Source organism: Mytilus trossulus, chromosome 1 (genome assembly GCF_036588685.1).
Source record: "Mytilus trossulus isolate FHL-02 chromosome 1, PNRI_Mtr1.1.1.hap1, whole genome shotgun sequence".
Taxonomy (NCBI): domain Eukaryota; kingdom Metazoa; phylum Mollusca; class Bivalvia; order Mytilida; family Mytilidae; genus Mytilus; species Mytilus trossulus.
This window is the reverse complement of record NC_086373.1, coordinates 65,198,546-65,216,119: the sequence shown is the minus strand read 5'-3', so window position 1 is coordinate 65,216,119 and position 17,574 is coordinate 65,198,546. Positions and strand designations below refer to the sequence as shown.

The 17,574-nt window shown below is 32.0% G+C and overlaps 2 protein-coding genes across 2 annotated transcripts; both read right to left on the bottom strand.

The window, feature by feature from the left end:
• Positions 1-6,621: 6,621 nt before the first annotated feature.
• Positions 6,622-9,679, bottom strand: LOC134688304 (uncharacterized). Its single transcript, XM_063548923.1, has 2 exons — positions 7,579-9,679; positions 6,622-6,932 (listed from the first exon to the last, which is right to left on the bottom strand). The coding sequence occupies exons 1-2, from the start codon at positions 9,677-9,679 to the stop codon at positions 6,622-6,624; spliced, it is 2,412 nt and encodes an 803-aa protein (XP_063404993.1).
• A 4,244-nt stretch (positions 9,680-13,923) lies between these two features.
• Positions 13,924-17,275, bottom strand: LOC134709528 (uncharacterized). Its single transcript, XM_063569691.1, has 2 exons — positions 15,159-17,275; positions 13,924-14,702 (listed from the first exon to the last, which is right to left on the bottom strand). The coding sequence occupies exons 1-2, from the start codon at positions 16,297-16,299 to the stop codon at positions 14,392-14,394; spliced, it is 1,452 nt and encodes a 483-aa protein (XP_063425761.1). The 5' UTR covers positions 16,300-17,275; the 3' UTR covers positions 13,924-14,391.
• Between the last annotated feature and the right edge of the window lie 299 nt (positions 17,276-17,574).

Here is a 17,574-nt window from a genome sequence, read left to right as displayed (position 1 = left end):
CACCTTCCCCTTAAGAAGTTATCTCCCTTTTGTTGATTTTTTTCAACATGGTCCCCCCAAAATGTGTTAAAAGATATCACGACTTTATTTGGACAAAAGGTAGATCTCATCATAATGTATTACCATATGAGGCTGCATAGGATTTCATCATCTACTTTGAGAGTTATATCCCCTTGAATCAATTTCTTTTATTTGCATTTTTTTCAAAAAGTATTAGAGATAGAATTTAATTGAAAATGACAGCATGTATTAGAACAGATGGCAATGTTTATAAACATAAACAATTTATTTGTTATTAACCCTTATAAGGAGTTATTTCCCTTTAGAAATTAAAAATATATTTTCAAAAATTTATATTCGAGAACCGGAAGTCATAGAGACTTGTAACCTTCACCAATAATCTTAAATTCATATGACCTTTAATATGCACCCAAGGTCAAAGGTCACCGAGTGCAAACAAAAATTACGCTGCAATTTCAAGCTTACATATTAGGAAAACGATAAGACTTTGCTGCATACATACAGCGTATGAAATGTTCTTCTCGACAAGCTCTACATTTTATACAATAAGCCCAAAAATGTCCGACCGTCTGTTCAAAAGTTACAACGGGATGATTCTTAAAAGTATAGTATTGTGTGAATATCTTTTTAAAGGTAACAGATATCAACCTACTATAAACTGCAAAGATGATCAGTAGTTCGAGACCTTCAATTTGAGGTCAATGTCAGGTCATGATGAAATTTCACCTTGACCTTCACAGTATACTATGACCTTGACCTTGTGATAGTTGAAAGGTTAAGTGGTCCTGAGTTGAATGGTGCTAGTCCCATGTTTCTACGACTTCCGGTTCTTAAGTTTAGTATTGCATCATATATTTGATGATAAATTGTGACCTTTATGAACTTTGAAATTGTCCCAATTCTTTTTCTATAATGTTGTTGTTCAACTGTATATCGTTTATCATTTAACATATTTGAAATATCTATAGTCCTTTTAGAGATAATGCAGTTTGAAGTTTTGCGAGCGGAGGCATGTATTTCTGAATCATCAAGAGTTTACCACTTAAAATGTCTTAGAAATTGAAGAGGTTGACATAGTTATATGTTTGACCAAATACCAAAAACATTCCATGGAAAAAAACACCAAAAAATCAATTTGAAATTTTCAAGTTTTGCATTGACTTTGTAAGTTTCATAACTTCTATTTATATAGTTGATATTGCATCATTATTTGCACTTTGTCAAATGGGGTCATCTGATATATCAAATTGAAGGTCTCAATAAACTCTACTTAAAAATGAAAATTTTAAACCTCCTTTTCATCCCAGGGGGACGGGTGGGGTCATTTAGTGCAAACATTCAAATTTCTCAGATGGTAAGGTTGTTGCATATCAAATGAAAGAACATAAAGCGTACATTTCAAATTTCAAATTGACGTCTCCAAAAAATTGGTTGGATGGGGTCATTGAGTGCAAAAAATAAATTTTCTTTTAAGGTAGGGTTGTTGTATATCAAATGAAAGGTCATGATGTGTACATTTGATATATCAAATTCCCGACCTCCAAAAATTAGTTGGATAGGGTTATTAAGTGCAAAAATCAAACTTTTTAGAACATGGTGTTGTCGCATATCAAAAGAAAGCTCATCTACTCTGTTCCATGTATCATAATTCCGATCTCAAAAATGTAGGCGGATGAGGTCATTAAGTGTAAAAAGCGAAAAGTTTCAGAAGGTATGCTGTCTTATATCAAACGAAAGGTCGTACAAATTACAATACGAAAACATCACTTTTACAGGAAAGACCTTTCAATTGTTTTACAAACAATTGAGATACTAGTTAAGGTCTTTCCTCTCCGCGAGGAAAGACCTTATTGTTTTTCTAATGTTTTTTTTTTTTCTTTTTTTTCTTTTTTTTCTTCCAACATTTGTTTGACAAGGCCTCATCCCCTTTCTGTTGAAGTTATCAATACCAAATATGGATCATTGATAGACCTCATCATGAACTTTTACCAGATGAACTTTTGTAGGATTTCATCATCCCCTGGAGAAGTTATCTCCCTTTTATTGATTTTTTTCAACATGGCCCCCCTTAAATGTTTTAAAAGATATCATGACCTTATTTGGACAAAACTTAGATCTCATCATGATGTGTTACCATATGAGGCTGCTAAGGATTTCATCATTCCCTATGAGAGTTACGTCCCCTTGAAGCAATTTCTTTCTTTTACATTTTTATCAAAAAGTATTCAAGATAGATTCGATTTGAAAACGGCAACATGTACAAGACCAAATGGCAATGATAATAAACATATACAATCATTTAGTTGTTAACCCTTATAAGGAGATATTTCCCTTGAAAAAATATACACAATTTTTGAAAAATTGTATCTCGAGAACCGGAAGTCGTAAAGACTTGGGACCTACACCAATAATCTTAAGTTCATGTGACCTTTAATTTGCACCCAAGGTCAAAGGTCACCAAGTGCAAAAAAAAATTACGCTGCAATTTCAAGCTTGCATATCAGGAAAACGATAAGAGTTTGCTGCATACTTACAGTGTATAAAATGTTCCTCTCGATGAGCTCTACATTTTATACACTGAGCTCTAAAGATTCCGACTGTCTGTTCAAAAGTTACGACGGGATGATTCTTAAAAGTATAGTATTGTGTGTATATCTTTTTAAAGGTAACAGATATCAACCTACTATAAACAGCAAAGATGATCAGTAGTTCAAGACCTTCAATTTGAGGTCAATGTCAGGTCATGATGAAATTTCACCTTGACCTTCACATTATACTATGACCTTGACCTTGTGACATTTGAAAGGTCAAGTGGTCTTGAGTTGAATGGTGATAGTCCCATGTCTCTACGACTTCCGGTTCTCAAGTTTTGTATTGCATCATATATTTGATGATTAATTGTGACCTTGGTGAACTTTGAAATTGTCAACATTCTTTTTCTATAATGTTGTCCTTCAACTGTAGATCATTTATCATTTAACAGATTTGAGATATCTATTGTCGTTTTAGAGATAATGCAGTTTGAAGTTTTGCGAGCGGAGGCATGTATTTCTGAATCATCAAGAGCTTACCACGAAAAATGTTTTAGAAATTGAAGAGGTGGACATAGTTATGTGTTTGACCAAATACCAAAAACATTCCATGGAAAAAAACACCAAAAAATCAATTTGAAATTTTCATGTTTTGCAATATTGTAAGTTTCATAACTTCTATTTATATAGTTGATATTGCATCATTATTTGCACTTTGTCAAATGGGGTCATCTGATATATCAAATTGAAGGTCTTAATAAACTCTACTTAAAAAATGAAAATTTTAACCCCCCTTTTCATCCCAGGGGGAAGGGTGGGGTCATTTAGTGCAAACATTCAAATTTCTCAAATGGTAAGGTTGTCGCATATCAAATGAAAGAACATAAAGCGTACATTTCAAATTTCAAATTGACGTCCCCCAAAAATTGGTTGGATGGGGTCATTGAGTGCAAAAAATAAATTTTCTTTTACGATAGGGTTGTTGTATATCAAATGAAAGGTCATGATGTATACATTTGAAATATCAAATTCCCAACCTCCAAAAATTGGTTGGATGAGGTTATTAAGTGCAACAATCAAACTTTTTAAAACATGGCGTTGTCGCATATCAAATGAAAGCTCATCTACCCTGTGTTACATATATCATACTTCCGATCTAAAAAATGTAGGCGGATGAGGTCATTAAGTGTAAAAAGCGAAAAGTTACAGAAGGTATGCTTGTCGTATATCGAACGAAAGGTCGTACAAAGAACATTACGAAAACATCACTTTTACAGGAAAGACCTTTCAATTGTTTTACAAACAATTGAGATACTAGTTTTTTCTTTTTTTTCTTCCAGCATTTGTTTGGCTCGCCCTCCTACCGCTTCTATTGGAGTTATCAATACCAAAATTAAACCATCAATAGACCTCAACATGAACTTTTACCAGATGAACTTTTGTAGGATTTCACCTTCCCCTTAAGAAGTTATCTCCCTTTTGTTGATTTTTTTCAACATGGTCCCCCCAAAATGTGTTAAAAGATATCACGACTTTATTTGGACAAAAGGTAGATCTCATCATAATGTATTACCATATGAGGCTGCATAGGATTTCATCATCTACTTTGAGAGTTATATCCCCTTGAATCAATTTCTTTTATTTGCATTTTTTTCAAAAAGTATTAGAGATAGAATTTAATTGAAAATGACAGCATGTATAAGAACAGATGGCAATGTTTATAAACATAAACAATTTATTTGTTATTAACCCTGATAAGGAGTTATTTCCCTTTAGAAATTAAAAATATATTTTCAAAAATTTATATTCGAGAACCGGAAGTCATAGAGACTTGTAACCTTCACCAATAATCTTAAATTCATATGACCTTTAATATGCACCCAAGGTCAAAGGTCACCGAGTGCAAACAAAAATTACGCTGCAATTTCAAGCTTACATATTAGGAAAACGATAAGACTTTGCTGCATACATACAGCGTATGAAATGTTCTTCTCGACAAGCTCTACATTTTATACAATAAGCCCAAAAATGTCCGACCGTCTGTTCAAAAGTTACAATGGGATGATTCTTAAAAGTATAGTATTGTGTGAATATCTTTTTAAAGGTAACAGATATCAACCTACTATAAACTGCAAAGATGATCAGTAGTTCGAGACCTTCAATTTGAGGTCAATGTCAGGTCATGATGAAATTTCACCTTGACCTTCACAGTATACTATGACCTTGACCTTGTGATAGTTGAAAGGTTAAGTGGTCCTGAGTTGAATGGTGCTAGTCCCATGTTTCTACGACTTCCGGTTCTTAAGTTTAGTATTGCATCATATATTTGATGATAAATTGTGACCTTTATGAACTTTGAAATTGTCCCAATTCTTTTTCTATAATGTTGTTGTTCAACTGTATATCTTTTATCATTTAACATATTTGAAATATCTATAGTCCTTTTAGAGATAATGCAGTTTGAAGTTTTGCGAGCGGAGGCATGTATTTCTGAATCATCAAGAGTTTACCACTTAAAATGTCTTAGAAATTGAAGAGGTTGACATAGTTATATGTTTGACCAAATACCAAAAACATTCCATGGAAAAAAACACCAAAAAATCAATTTGAAATTTTCAAGTTTTGCATTGACTTTGTAAGTTTCATAACTTCTATTTATATAGTTGATATTGCATCATTATTTGCACTTTGTCAAATGGGGTCATCTGATATATCAAATTGAAGGTCTCAATAAACTCTACTTAAAAATGAAAATTTTAAACCTCCTTTTCATCCCAGGGGGACGGGTGGGGTCATTTAGTGCAAACATTCAAATTTCTCAGATGGTAAGGTTGTTGCATATCAAATGAAAGAACATAAAGCGTACATTTCAAATTTCAAATTGACGTCTCCAAAAAATTGGTTGGATGGGGTCATTGAGTGCAAAAAATAAATTTTCTTTTAAGGTAGGGTTGTTGTATATCAAATGAAAGGTCATGATGTGTACATTTGATATATCAAATTCCCGACCTCCAAAAATTAGTTGGATAGGGTTATTAAGTGCAAAAATCAAACTTTTTAGAACATGGTGTTGTCGCATATCAAAAGAAAGCTCATCTATTCTGTTCCATGTATCATAATTCCGATCTCAAAAATGTAGGCGGATGAGGTCATTAAGTGTAAAAAGCGAAAAGTTTCAGAAGGTATGCTGTCTTATATCAAACGAAAGGTCGTACAAATTACAATACGAAAACATCACTTTTACAGGAAAGACCTTTCAATTGTTTTACAAACAATTGAGATACTAGTTTGTAATACTAATTCTTCTGACACGCATCTAATGCCATGACATAGACTTTTATTTTCACTATTGAATGCATAAATGTAGCATGATACCATATTTTAGTCTTTAGTGGGCAGACTGGATAACAAAATGTTATGTTAAATTGAAGAAAAAAGCATTACATACTATTACTAAGTTAACATAAATATATATTTTAAGGTTTTACTGCATTTGTCCAGTATGTTACACGTAGTATATTTTCAAGGCATTTCCTTAATTCGATCTTTCCATGAGATGACTTGTTTTTTAAGATGGCGACAATATTTTCCAGAACATTATGAACTATTATGTTTTCGTCGGTTATAATTTTATTTAATCCTTCGACATTATCAGCAGTAAACTTCATCCATTTTAAATTGTAATATTCAAGACTGAAGTTCAGTTTCCAAAGTCCTTTCAGAATGACAACATGTTCCTAAATCTTCAATTTTTTATTATAATAAAATTTCAAAATATCTAATAGTCTATATTCTATCTGTAAAAAAAAATACTAATTGTTCAGTTACTATAACATTATGAAAATCTGTACATGTTGATAACTATACTAAGGTAAGTGTATTTGAATCTTGACTGATACAAAAACTTATACGAATATACTTATTCCACATTAAATCGTATTGACACTGTTTACACTCAAATAAGACTACAAGTTGTTCACCAAAATGTGTTAATGTTAATTATAATGTTCTATATTGTTTGTACTATTGCCTGAATCTGCAAACAATAAATCAAAGCTTAATCTAAGGATTATTCAGGCAGAAGAGCTCTTTTAAGTTTCATAATTTCAGAAATATAGTCATCATCATTGGTAAAATCAGCGTATGTTATTTGTCTTAGTTTATCAGGAATATCACACTCCTCAAGACAAAGTGGAATGATACAGTCTTTTCTATATTCCATTGACTCAAGTAACGCTTGATTGGTTTCAAACTGACACCAGTAGCTGCTAACAAAATGTTTGGTCATAACCAATAATATCTTTGAACTTTTCCTGAGAGCGTTTTCAATATTTTCGAAAATGAATTTACCAGGTTCAAAATCTCGATCTGCTATACAACCTGAAAGACAAAAAATCATTTAGCATTTTTTAATATCTTGTTGTAGGAAAATAAAACTGATACTTATACAATCCATGTTAACAGGAACAATTTTTCTTTGTTATAGAATGCAATAGAATAGAAAATAAAACAAAACAAAACCTACCTCAAAAATCAGTTTTAATACAATATCATACGAATTCCGATGGTTCACGTAACAGAAAGCTTTCAACTCTTGCGGTTTCATTTGTATGAAGTCATATTTTGAAATTACTGAAATGCGCCAAAAGGATTAATAGACTTTCGCGGAATTTAATTTATTTTTATTTTGTTGATTTCTCCGAGCTCTTGTGTATTGCTTCTTTTTATAATATATACAAATAAGAATAAAAGTTTTTTTGTCTTTTTTTAATGCACTTTTCAAAACAATAAAATCGGCAAAGGGTCTGCAAATAGATTCTAATGCATGTAGATTAACGTGGGAAGTATATTGGAAAAGCCATTATTATGTTTATCTCGGAGTCTGCACTAAGTATATTTTATCGAATATTTCATCACAGTGTTGTTTTCAAAGCTAAAGAAGCACCGTGCTTCAAGCACGTCATATTATAATACCTCATTAATAATATATATCTGCAAGTTCATTGTACCTTTATAATGTGCTTACCCCTAAAGACTACATCGTCCTCTGTGAAAGCTGATTCCAAATCAGCTACAAGTCGACTCAAGACCCAGTCAGCATCTTTATGACTATGTGAGACAAAGAAGTCGTAGACAAATCCTTCTGATGAACTGTTGTTTTCTGGTCCAACAGGAACTGAATTTAAATGAGACTTTTCTTTTAACTGTGGTTCAACATCGTCCATAAGTTTAAGGTCTGCGACTGTTCTTATGTATTCATTGAAAATGCCTAAATTTTCTATATCATTCATCAATAAAGGAGTACAAGTGTGTACGCATTCTGTAATTAACTTTACCCTGGAGCCGTCTAATATATGTGGTATCTTGAAAATGTCAGCGATTACTCTCATAAAAGCCTCTTTCTCGTGTTTGAAAATAAATTTATATACATCTTGGATCATTCCATATTTCTCTTTCCCTTTCATCATTGTAAACACGAACTCTTTCAATAGATAAACTGCATTGGGTTGTGCATCTACTTCGTTAATATATCTTTTTAACATGTATCGACAAGCAAGTTTCAGCGCCATATTAGAATTTGTATTAGATAAAGACACAGCTCGCTTCATCCAGTCAACGGCAGATTTTATCTCATCTAAGTCATACAACACGGTTGCCATATGATATGAGAGAAAGTAGTTAGTGGGACCGCTTTGTTGGAGTCCAAAGTTTAGGTAATCTAAAGCATTGAGTAAATAACCTTTTTTATATTTGTTAACGTATTTTGATCCATATTCCCGTATGTCTGGAAACTTTGCTAGAAACTGACAAATTTCGACAAGCTGGCATATTGATCTAGGTGTTCCTTTCGAAATAAAGCATTGGTAACCATCTTGGACAGCAAGTTCAAAATAAGTTCTTGCTTTCTGTTTATTATATCGAAAATACACCTGTCCGAGGTCTTTTCTGACTACCATTCTGGTGTCATAAGCAAACCAGTTTAACGAAGTTTTATTTATAGAACTTGACAATAACTTTTGAGCTTCGTGGAGCAATTTTTTTTTATCTTTTTGTGCACGATGCTGTTCTGATAAATTCCATAATGCTCTTCCATAACGATTCAAAATAAATGAGTCACTTCTATACATTACCCGCGCCCTCTCGAATGCTGAAATAGGACTATTCATAAAAATTTGAAAGAGCTGATCACTGATAAACGTATGATTTTCATCAGAAATCAGAAAATATTTGTTTCGTCGGATGAGAATGTGTCCAATAAGTGCAAATGACCTTGCTTGATATATAGTAAAATTTTGGTTCATTGTAACTTTATTCGTACTTATTTTCCAAAATATTTCAGCTGCTTCAAGAGTGATGTCTTTCTCTTCTTGAAACCTATCTCTACCATCTTCTGAACTTAAATCTTTAATGGAATCGTATTTTCTGTTGAGTGCTACACCTATGTAAAAAGTCCAAACTATGTTCTCAACTGTAACGTCAAACAAGCTTTTGGCCTGCTCAAATTTCTCAAGAGCTGTTATTTTCCTAGTAAGCATTTCACTTTGGCGTTTACATTCAATGGCCAATTGCAAATTACTCAATGCTTGTTTATTGTGATAAACACAGCATTTTAGATAATCTTTCCTTCGCCCTGTTCCCTTTTTATGTTCTGATAATAACATCCTATAGCTTTCATAAAGCCTATTTTTAGAAATGTGTTCGATGTTTGCAGATTCTTCATTCAAAATTGCATATCCTTGTTCCATTAAGCATATTGCTTTTGTGCGAAGATCATTAGCAGTTTGGCCTTGCAAAATATTTTCTAGCCTTGATTTATACTGATCTGCATCTGTAGTTCTATGGAAAGTACGACTGAGTTGCTCGATATCTGCTAATGCATTTAGGTTTCTGGGATCGCGCCTTAGGATATTCTCTAGATATTCTCTTGATTCGATCTTTCCACGAGATGACTTGCTTTTCAATATGGCGATCATGTTTTTTAAAACATTATGAACTATGGTGTGTTCCTCAGTTAGACGTTTGTTCAAGTCTTCTACAGAATCTGCGATTAAGTGCATATCGTTTTCAAATGCGATATTTAAGTTCAAGTTTGTGAGTCCTGGTTCAATTGCCACATGTTCTGCCATCTTTAATTTGATAGGATATAATAAGTATGCTATTAAGTATGATTTTTTTTGTTTATAAAACCTAACTTTGTTTACCTGTAAAAGGAAAAAATACTAATCTTAAGTTATTTTAAGTATGTAGATTGGGGATACCATAGCCTTTATGAATTTATTGAACATAGAAAAATTAAAAATAGAATACGAAGAGGTGATGTCTTTTCTTATGAGACAACTATCACATCAAAACAAATGTGAGGTATGTAAACATCGTAAGAACACCGACTGGCAATTTGAACACTCACACCGGCACCGGTACCATATAGTCAGATATACAAGAACTCCCGTTAACACTTTCAAAGGTAGAAAACTACGGTATCCAGCTTATATTTGTTATACAAAATGCATTCAATAGAAAATTATTCTGGAGTCGATTTCACACATAAAAAAAACTTACAAATTTCAAATTTTTGACTTTGAGCGTTCCTGATGAAAGTTATTCCAGAAATGCGCTACGGACGTAAGAAATTATGAAACGTGTTGTTTTTTATTTTTTTACTACTAAGAATGGACGTAAGTACATTTAATTGTTCATAACTAACGATTAATCTTAATCAGGATTTTTTTGTGACACCAACTTCAGGACTTTTTATCCCAACAGCCATTATTTTGACTACATCGACAACCACTGAATTACGGCTATAATGACTTGGATTAGGCACATACAAAAATACAATGTGACAAGATTTACGATGCAACATTGATAATTCATATATTATAGTATACAGTGACTCTCCATTAACATTGTAAAGTTGTATTACAGCAAAGAATAAGAACAACATGTAGAAATATTTTGGACCCATGAAACAGCTAAATACAAAAAACATTTTGATATAGCTTTTGTATTCATTCGTTTTAAAAGAATGCCAAGACTTGTTTATAGTTTACGAAGAACTTCACTACAACTGAAAAACTATAAAGTAAAACAAACAAAAATTGCGTAAAATATTTGAACTACAATTACCGAGCAATATTTTTCAATCATAATCAAATCGAAAATCATCTTCACCAGTTGTCTTTAATTGATATTGCAAATTATGAATTTATGAACTATACATCAATTAGACATAAATTATGATAAATACATAAATAATATAATGTAATTGTGAATTGTGTTAAATTGTGAAATTAAATTATTTATTATTGCTAGCACACTTACCTTTATTATCAAACATATCTACACTGAATTGTATGAAAAGATAATAGTATTTATATATACATACTAAACAAACAGATATATTTTATATAGAGGTCAACTGATATATTGTATTGATAGATGTTTTCTGAAAACGTCTGTTCAGAAATTATTGCGATAAATTTTTAGGAGTATTTTTGTTTATTTAGAGACCGTGCAATATTTATCAGGCAGGTGGGACTGATGCAAATTCTGATTATGACTATAAAAAGTTATTGTGAAGGTCCTGTACTGATAACAGCTGCAAAAAAAAACCAATTTTCTTGGACTTGCATGCAGAAAAAAGTATATTTTCTATAAACTGTATCTGAATTATTCTGGCACTACTTGTGATAGGATGTCTTTAGTGATGTTTGTTTTTCTTTCGGCAGTAATATATAAAACTGTTTTCGAATATTGTTGTTTAAGTATATGTATGTACACAATAAATAAAATTGATACTATAAATCAGAACAGCATTAGTTTTAGGAACTTTTAATCTTGAAATTTTGATAGGCTTTGAAACTCCGTTTCGAGATATTTGATGTTCACAAAATGGATAGAAAAGCTTTCTTGGATGTTTACGTTATATTTAACATTTCATTATTTGGGGATTCAAATCAAAAGAAAACAAATGTAGAATCTTTTCTAACTTTGTCAAATGACTTTATTTTGAAGTGTTCCTTAATCAAAAATGAATTGGGTGATATGGTGGCAAAATATTGTATCATAGAAAAATTTCATAAACCTGACTGAAGTACATCCTTAAGTAGCTAAAAAGTCTAAAAAATCTAGCTTGCATCGAAATGCTACGTTTTCTTGTTGTGGTCTGAATTATTTTCTCTAATTCAGATCATGATGTGATGCATTTCAATGATAATATATATTAAAGATGATGATTTCAATCAGTCGATATGTCACTGTTGAACAATTATTGAAAATGTCAATCAAATGATAAGGATAAAATATAATTTCAGAGTGTTTACTAAAAATGTATTATATAGCACATATCATATGTTGCACGGTCCCTAAATGACGTAAAGCAGTGGGTATATCGTATACAGCCGTCAGTAGCATTCTTTATTCAAACATATTCCAGGGGCGGATCCAGCAATTTCAAAAAGGGGGTTTCCAATCAAGGATAATTTGGGGGTTCCAGACATATGTCCTTACTCAAATACATTGATAGTTCGAAAAAGGATATTCCAACCCCTGCAACCCGTCACTGAATCCGGATCCGTGTTATGAAGAAGGGAATCTCTGGCAAATCAACTGAGTTTGTATTTATTTGGGGAGGGTGCGGAACGGACCTGATCACACCCCCGCCCTAAGTCCGCCTCTGGTACCGCAGTTCTCTCACTGAATCAAACATAATCATTGTTTATTATCAAATTGGAAATTAATACTAGTACGCATACCTTTCATTATCTGTTATGTCAACACATATTCCTATAAATAGATCAAAGCAAACAAACAAATAAGCTACAGATATTACATAACTGCATAATACAATGATATATTATGAAAGGAGGTCGTATGTAGTATTTATCTTTTGATAGTAACTTCCTGATGCATCTGTACCGATGTTTTTAGAAATTATTTCGATCATGTACACGGATGATATTTTTTGAGTGAGATAAGATACAATTTAATGTATTTAAATGTCCTACTTATCATGCTAGTTTGAGGTCAGTCCAAAACAAAAAAATAACGTCAATCAATAGCGTGTCAATTAAAAATACAGGTTTAAAAGTGGAAAAAAACCAGGGTGGATATAGAAGACATTGATTCAGTAGGGAAATTCTACAGAGAAATAAAAGACGAAAAAGCGATAAAAGGATAAGGAATAAGAAGATTACGTGAGCAAGAGAGAGAGAGAGAGAGAGAGAGAGGTAGTTCAGTATTTTGATTTTGGTTGTTTTACTTTTCTTGTTGAAGTCATAACTTATCTCCTAATTAGATTTCAAGATAATCAGTCCAACATGTATTATAAAGATGCACTGCACAAGAGACTACAGGAGGAGGATGAAAAGATGCAACTTTTTGTCCCCGTCGGACCTTTAACAAAGAATTAAACCTACACCTTACAGTGAGCTATTAAAAGCTCCAGCATTAAAAAATCTGAAATTCACAAATTAAAATAAATGGCGTATATACACTAACCGGCAATTGTTTTTGGAGCCGGTTATCTTATTTGATTGTGGTTTGAACTTTCTGGTTATTACTTTTGCGATAAATAAAAACATTACTTGATGATCTGCAAACTTAATAATAGACAACACAGTTTCTTTTTGAATATTTATGTAATTACATCGCTCTGATATCTGGTCAGAACCGTCGAGAGTCAGCGTTATCGTTTATTTGTCATTGTTTATCAATTCAAAAATAAACGGAGATATTAATGGTTTTGTATGGCCACTCGGTATCCTTTATTAAGTAAATGTCGACAGCATTAGATTATAGATGTTGATATCTCATCAATCACTTTTATAAATAGAAATCAATGTAAGACTCAAAACCAAATGATATCTCATAAACTCATTATTGGTTTAATCAGGATATCAACAGGGTAAGCAACTACTCTGTAATGTCATAAATGTATCAACTATTATGAGCTGAGTATTACCTCCTGTGTCTTCTGTACTACCGTATTACATGTATTATTTGTCTGTTTGTCTTTTTTTATTTTAGCCATAGCGTTGTAAATTTATCTATGAGGTTGACTCTCCCTCTGGTATCTTTCGTCACCCTTTTATGTTTTTTTATAAGAAATAAATAGAAATAAGAAGTAACCATAAAATAGTTTGAGTCGCAGTTATCTTTGAAGAAAATATTTTTAACACTGTATTATCAAGCCAACTAATGAGTATCAAGGTTTTCGCATTTATAATTGATTCCAACTTCAAGATACCATTTGGAATAAAACAACTGGATCTTTAAAGTGAAAATTATCCTAGTCATATATTTTTTTGTTATTTGTAAATTTATTACTACTAAAATCAATATTTCAGTTGTTCTGTTGTATGCATTACAAACTATATCTAAACATCCAATGTGTGTATGTCTCCATTTGAAGCAACCAGAGTAACGCAATCATGAATCTAATAGTTTGTCAAGTTCATTCATCTTATGATATGACATAGAATTATATGGTCACTAACAAATGCATAGCAAAATACAATATTTTGAAGTTTTTTGTGGACTGACTCCAGGAATGTAAGAACTTTTTTTTAATCAACAAAGCATTACATAAATACATAAATATATGTTTAAAGGTTTTGCTGTATTCTCCCCTAATGTTTATGTATTTCAATTTTGACTGATACAACACATTATATGGTTATGTTTTCTTTATATTAAATCATATAAAAACTGTTTGCATACAAATAAGAAGACAAGTTATTGATCAAGATATGTGTTAATGGTAATAATAATGTTCAATATTGATTTTTACAATTGCCTAAATCTGAAAAAAACACCAAATTAAAGTATAATGTAATCATCATTCAGGCAGAAGGGCTCTTTTAAGTTTCATAATTTCAAAAATATAGTCATCATCATTAGTAAAATCAGCGTATGTTATATGTCTCAGTTTATCGGGAATATCACACTCCTCCAGACAAAGTGGAATGATACAGTCTTTTCTAGATTCCATTGACTCAAGTAACGCTTGATTGGTTTCAAACTGACACCAGTAGCTACTAACAAAATGATTTGTCATAACCAATATAATCTTTGAACTTTTCCTGAGAGAATTTTCAATATTTTCAAATATGAATTTACCAGGTTCAAAATCTCGATCTGCTATACAACCTGAAAGACAAACAACCATGTTGCACTTTTTAATATCTAACTTATTGTAGAAAAATAAAACTAATATGTAATACAGTCCATGTTAAAAGGAATACTTTTCCCTTGGTATATGTCATTTATAAATGCGTTTGAATGTGTATGAAGCTTTGTTTTAAACATTGAATGTTGCATTTCATTTTCTTTAATTTCAAAATTTATCAATGGCTCAATACAGTACTACCTCTGGCTTGATGTGGATTTTCTATTTATTATATATCTCTTTAATTATATCCTAAAATATATTTAAGTATATATATATATATCTCTGTGGCTGTTAATATCAATTGTAAGCGTAGCCGGTGAAAGACGAATGGATTCAACTAAATAGTTATGGAGTGTTTTGTGTAATTTCTAAGCTCGAATACCTCATATTTAATATATATCCGTACGTTCAATGTACCTTTACAATGTGCTTACCCCTAAGGACGACATCGTCCTCTGTGAAAGCTGATTCTAAATCAGCTACAAGTCGGCTCAAGACCCAGTCAGCATCTTTATGACTATGTGAGACAAAGAAGTCGTATACAAATCCTTCTGATGAACTGTTGTTTTCTGGTCCAACTGGAACTGAATTCGATTGAGACCTTTCTTCCAACTGTGGTTCAATATCGTCCATAAGTTTAAGGTCTGAGACTGTTCTTATGTATTCATTGAAAATGTCTAAATTCTCTATATCATTCGTCAACATAGAAGTACAAGTGTGTACGCATTCTGTAATCAACGTTACCCTGGGGCCGTCTAATATATGTGGTATCTTGAAAATGTCAGCAATTACTCGCATAAAAGCCTCTTTCTCGTGTTTGAAAATAAATTTATATACATCTATGATCTTTTCATATTTTTCTTTCCCTTTCATCATTGTAAACACGAACTCTTTCAATAGATAAACTACATTTGGTTTTTCATCTACCTCGTTAATGTATCTTCTTAACATGTATTGACATATAAGCTTTAGAGCAATATTTGATTTAGTATTTGATAAAGACACTGCTCTCTTCATCCAGTCAACTGCAGATTTAATCTCATCTAAGTCGTATAACACAGTTCCCATATGATAGGCGAGAAAGTAGTTAGTTGGACCGCCTTGTTGGAGTCCAAAGTGAAGGTAATCTAAAGCATTAAGTAAATACCTTTTTTGAAATTCTTTAACATATATGAATCCGTATTGCCGTATGTCTGGAAACTTTGCTAAAAACTGACATATTTCGACAAGCTGGCATATTGATCTAGGTGTTCCTTTTGAAATAAAGCATTGGTAACCATCTTGGACAGCTAGTTCAAAATAAGTTCTTGCTTTTGGTTTATTATATCCAAAATACATCTGTCCAAGGTCTTTTCTGACTATCATTCTTGTGCTATAACCAAACCAGTTTAAAGAACTTTCTTCTATAGAACTTGACAATAACCGTTGAGCTTTGTGGAGCAAATCTTTTTTATCTTTTGGTGCACGATGCTGTTCTGATAAATTCCATAATGCTCTTCCATAACGATTCAAAATAAATGTGTCACTTCTATTCATTACTTGCGCCCTCTCGAATGCTGAAATAGGACTATTCATAAAAACTTGAAAGAGCTGATCGCTGATAAAGTATAATTTTCATCAAAAGTCATGAAACAGTTTTTTCGACGGATGAGAATATGTCCAATAAGTGCATATGACCTTGCTTGGTATATAATACAATTTTGGTTCGGTGTAGCTTTATTCGTACTTATTTTCCAAAATATTTCAGTTGCTTTTAGAGTGATGGCTTTCTTTTCTTGAAACCTATCTCTGCCATCTTCGGAACTTAAATCTTTAATGGAATCGTATTTTCTATTGAGTGCTACACCTATGTAAAAAGTCCAAACAATGTTCTCAATAGTAACGTCAAACAGGCCTTTGGCCTGCTCAAATTTCTCAAGAGCTGTTATTTTCCTAGCAAGCAATTCACTTTGGCGTTTACATTCAATGGCCAATTGCAAATTACTCAATGCCTGTTTATTATGATAAACGCAACGTTGTAAATAATCTTTTCTTCGACCTGATCCCTTTTTATGCTCTGATAATAACATCCTATAGCTTTCAGAAAGTCTATTTTTAGAAATGTGTTCGATGTTTGCAGATTCTTCATTCAAAATTGCATATCCTTGTTCCATCAAGCAAATTGATTTTGTGCGAAGATCATTAGCAGTTTGGCCTTGCAAGATATTTTCCAGTCTTGATTTATACTGATCCGCTTCTGTAGTTCTATGAACAGTTCGACTGAGTTGCTCTATATCTGCTAACGCATTTAAGTTTCTTGGATCGCATCTCAGTATTTCTTCTAGATATTTCCTTGATTCGATCTTTCCACGAGATGACTTGCTTTTCAAAATGGCGATCATGTTTCGTAAAACATTATGAACTATTGCGTGTTCCTCAGTTAGACGTTTGTTCAATCCTTCTATAGAATCTGCAATTGATTGCATATCGTTTTCAAATGCAATATTCAAGTTCAAATTTGAGAGTCCTGGTACAATTGCAACATATTTCGCCATTTTCAAATTGATAAGTTATGAAATGGATATTATCAAGTAAAACGTTTTTTTTTCGGCGTGAAAAAAGCTACTTTTTTTTATCTGTAAAAGGAAATAATTTCAAATCTTTAGTTATCTTAAGTATGTTAATGAAAGATACGATAGTCTATAAAATATTCATATAACATAGGAAAATATAACAAAAAATAGGAAGATGTGATGTATTTGCTAATGAGACAACTCGACAACAAAGACCAAAGATAAGGGATGTTAAAACTTTAGGCGACCAACCATGTTTAAACTAGATCTGAACTCGATCATACCTTATAATATATTA

What these genes read in the sequence shown, in the direction of transcription:
- LOC134688304 (XM_063548923.1), bottom strand. Translation starts at nt 9,679, where the DNA reads ATGGCAGAACATGTGGCAATTGAACCAGGACTCACAAACTTGAACTTA. An exon ending in GGACGATGTAGTCTTTAGGG is followed by an intron (nt 6,933 to 7,578) that starts GTAAGCACATTA and finishes TTTGTCTTTCAG; the next exon opens with GTTGTATAGCAGATCGAGAT.
- LOC134709528 (XM_063569691.1), bottom strand. Translation starts at nt 16,299, where the DNA reads ATGAATAGTCCTATTTCAGCATTCGAGAGGGCGCAAGTAATGAATAGA. An exon ending in GGACGATGTCGTCCTTAGGG is followed by an intron (nt 14,703 to 15,158) that starts GTAAGCACATTG and finishes TTTGTCTTTCAG; the next exon opens with GTTGTATAGCAGATCGAGAT.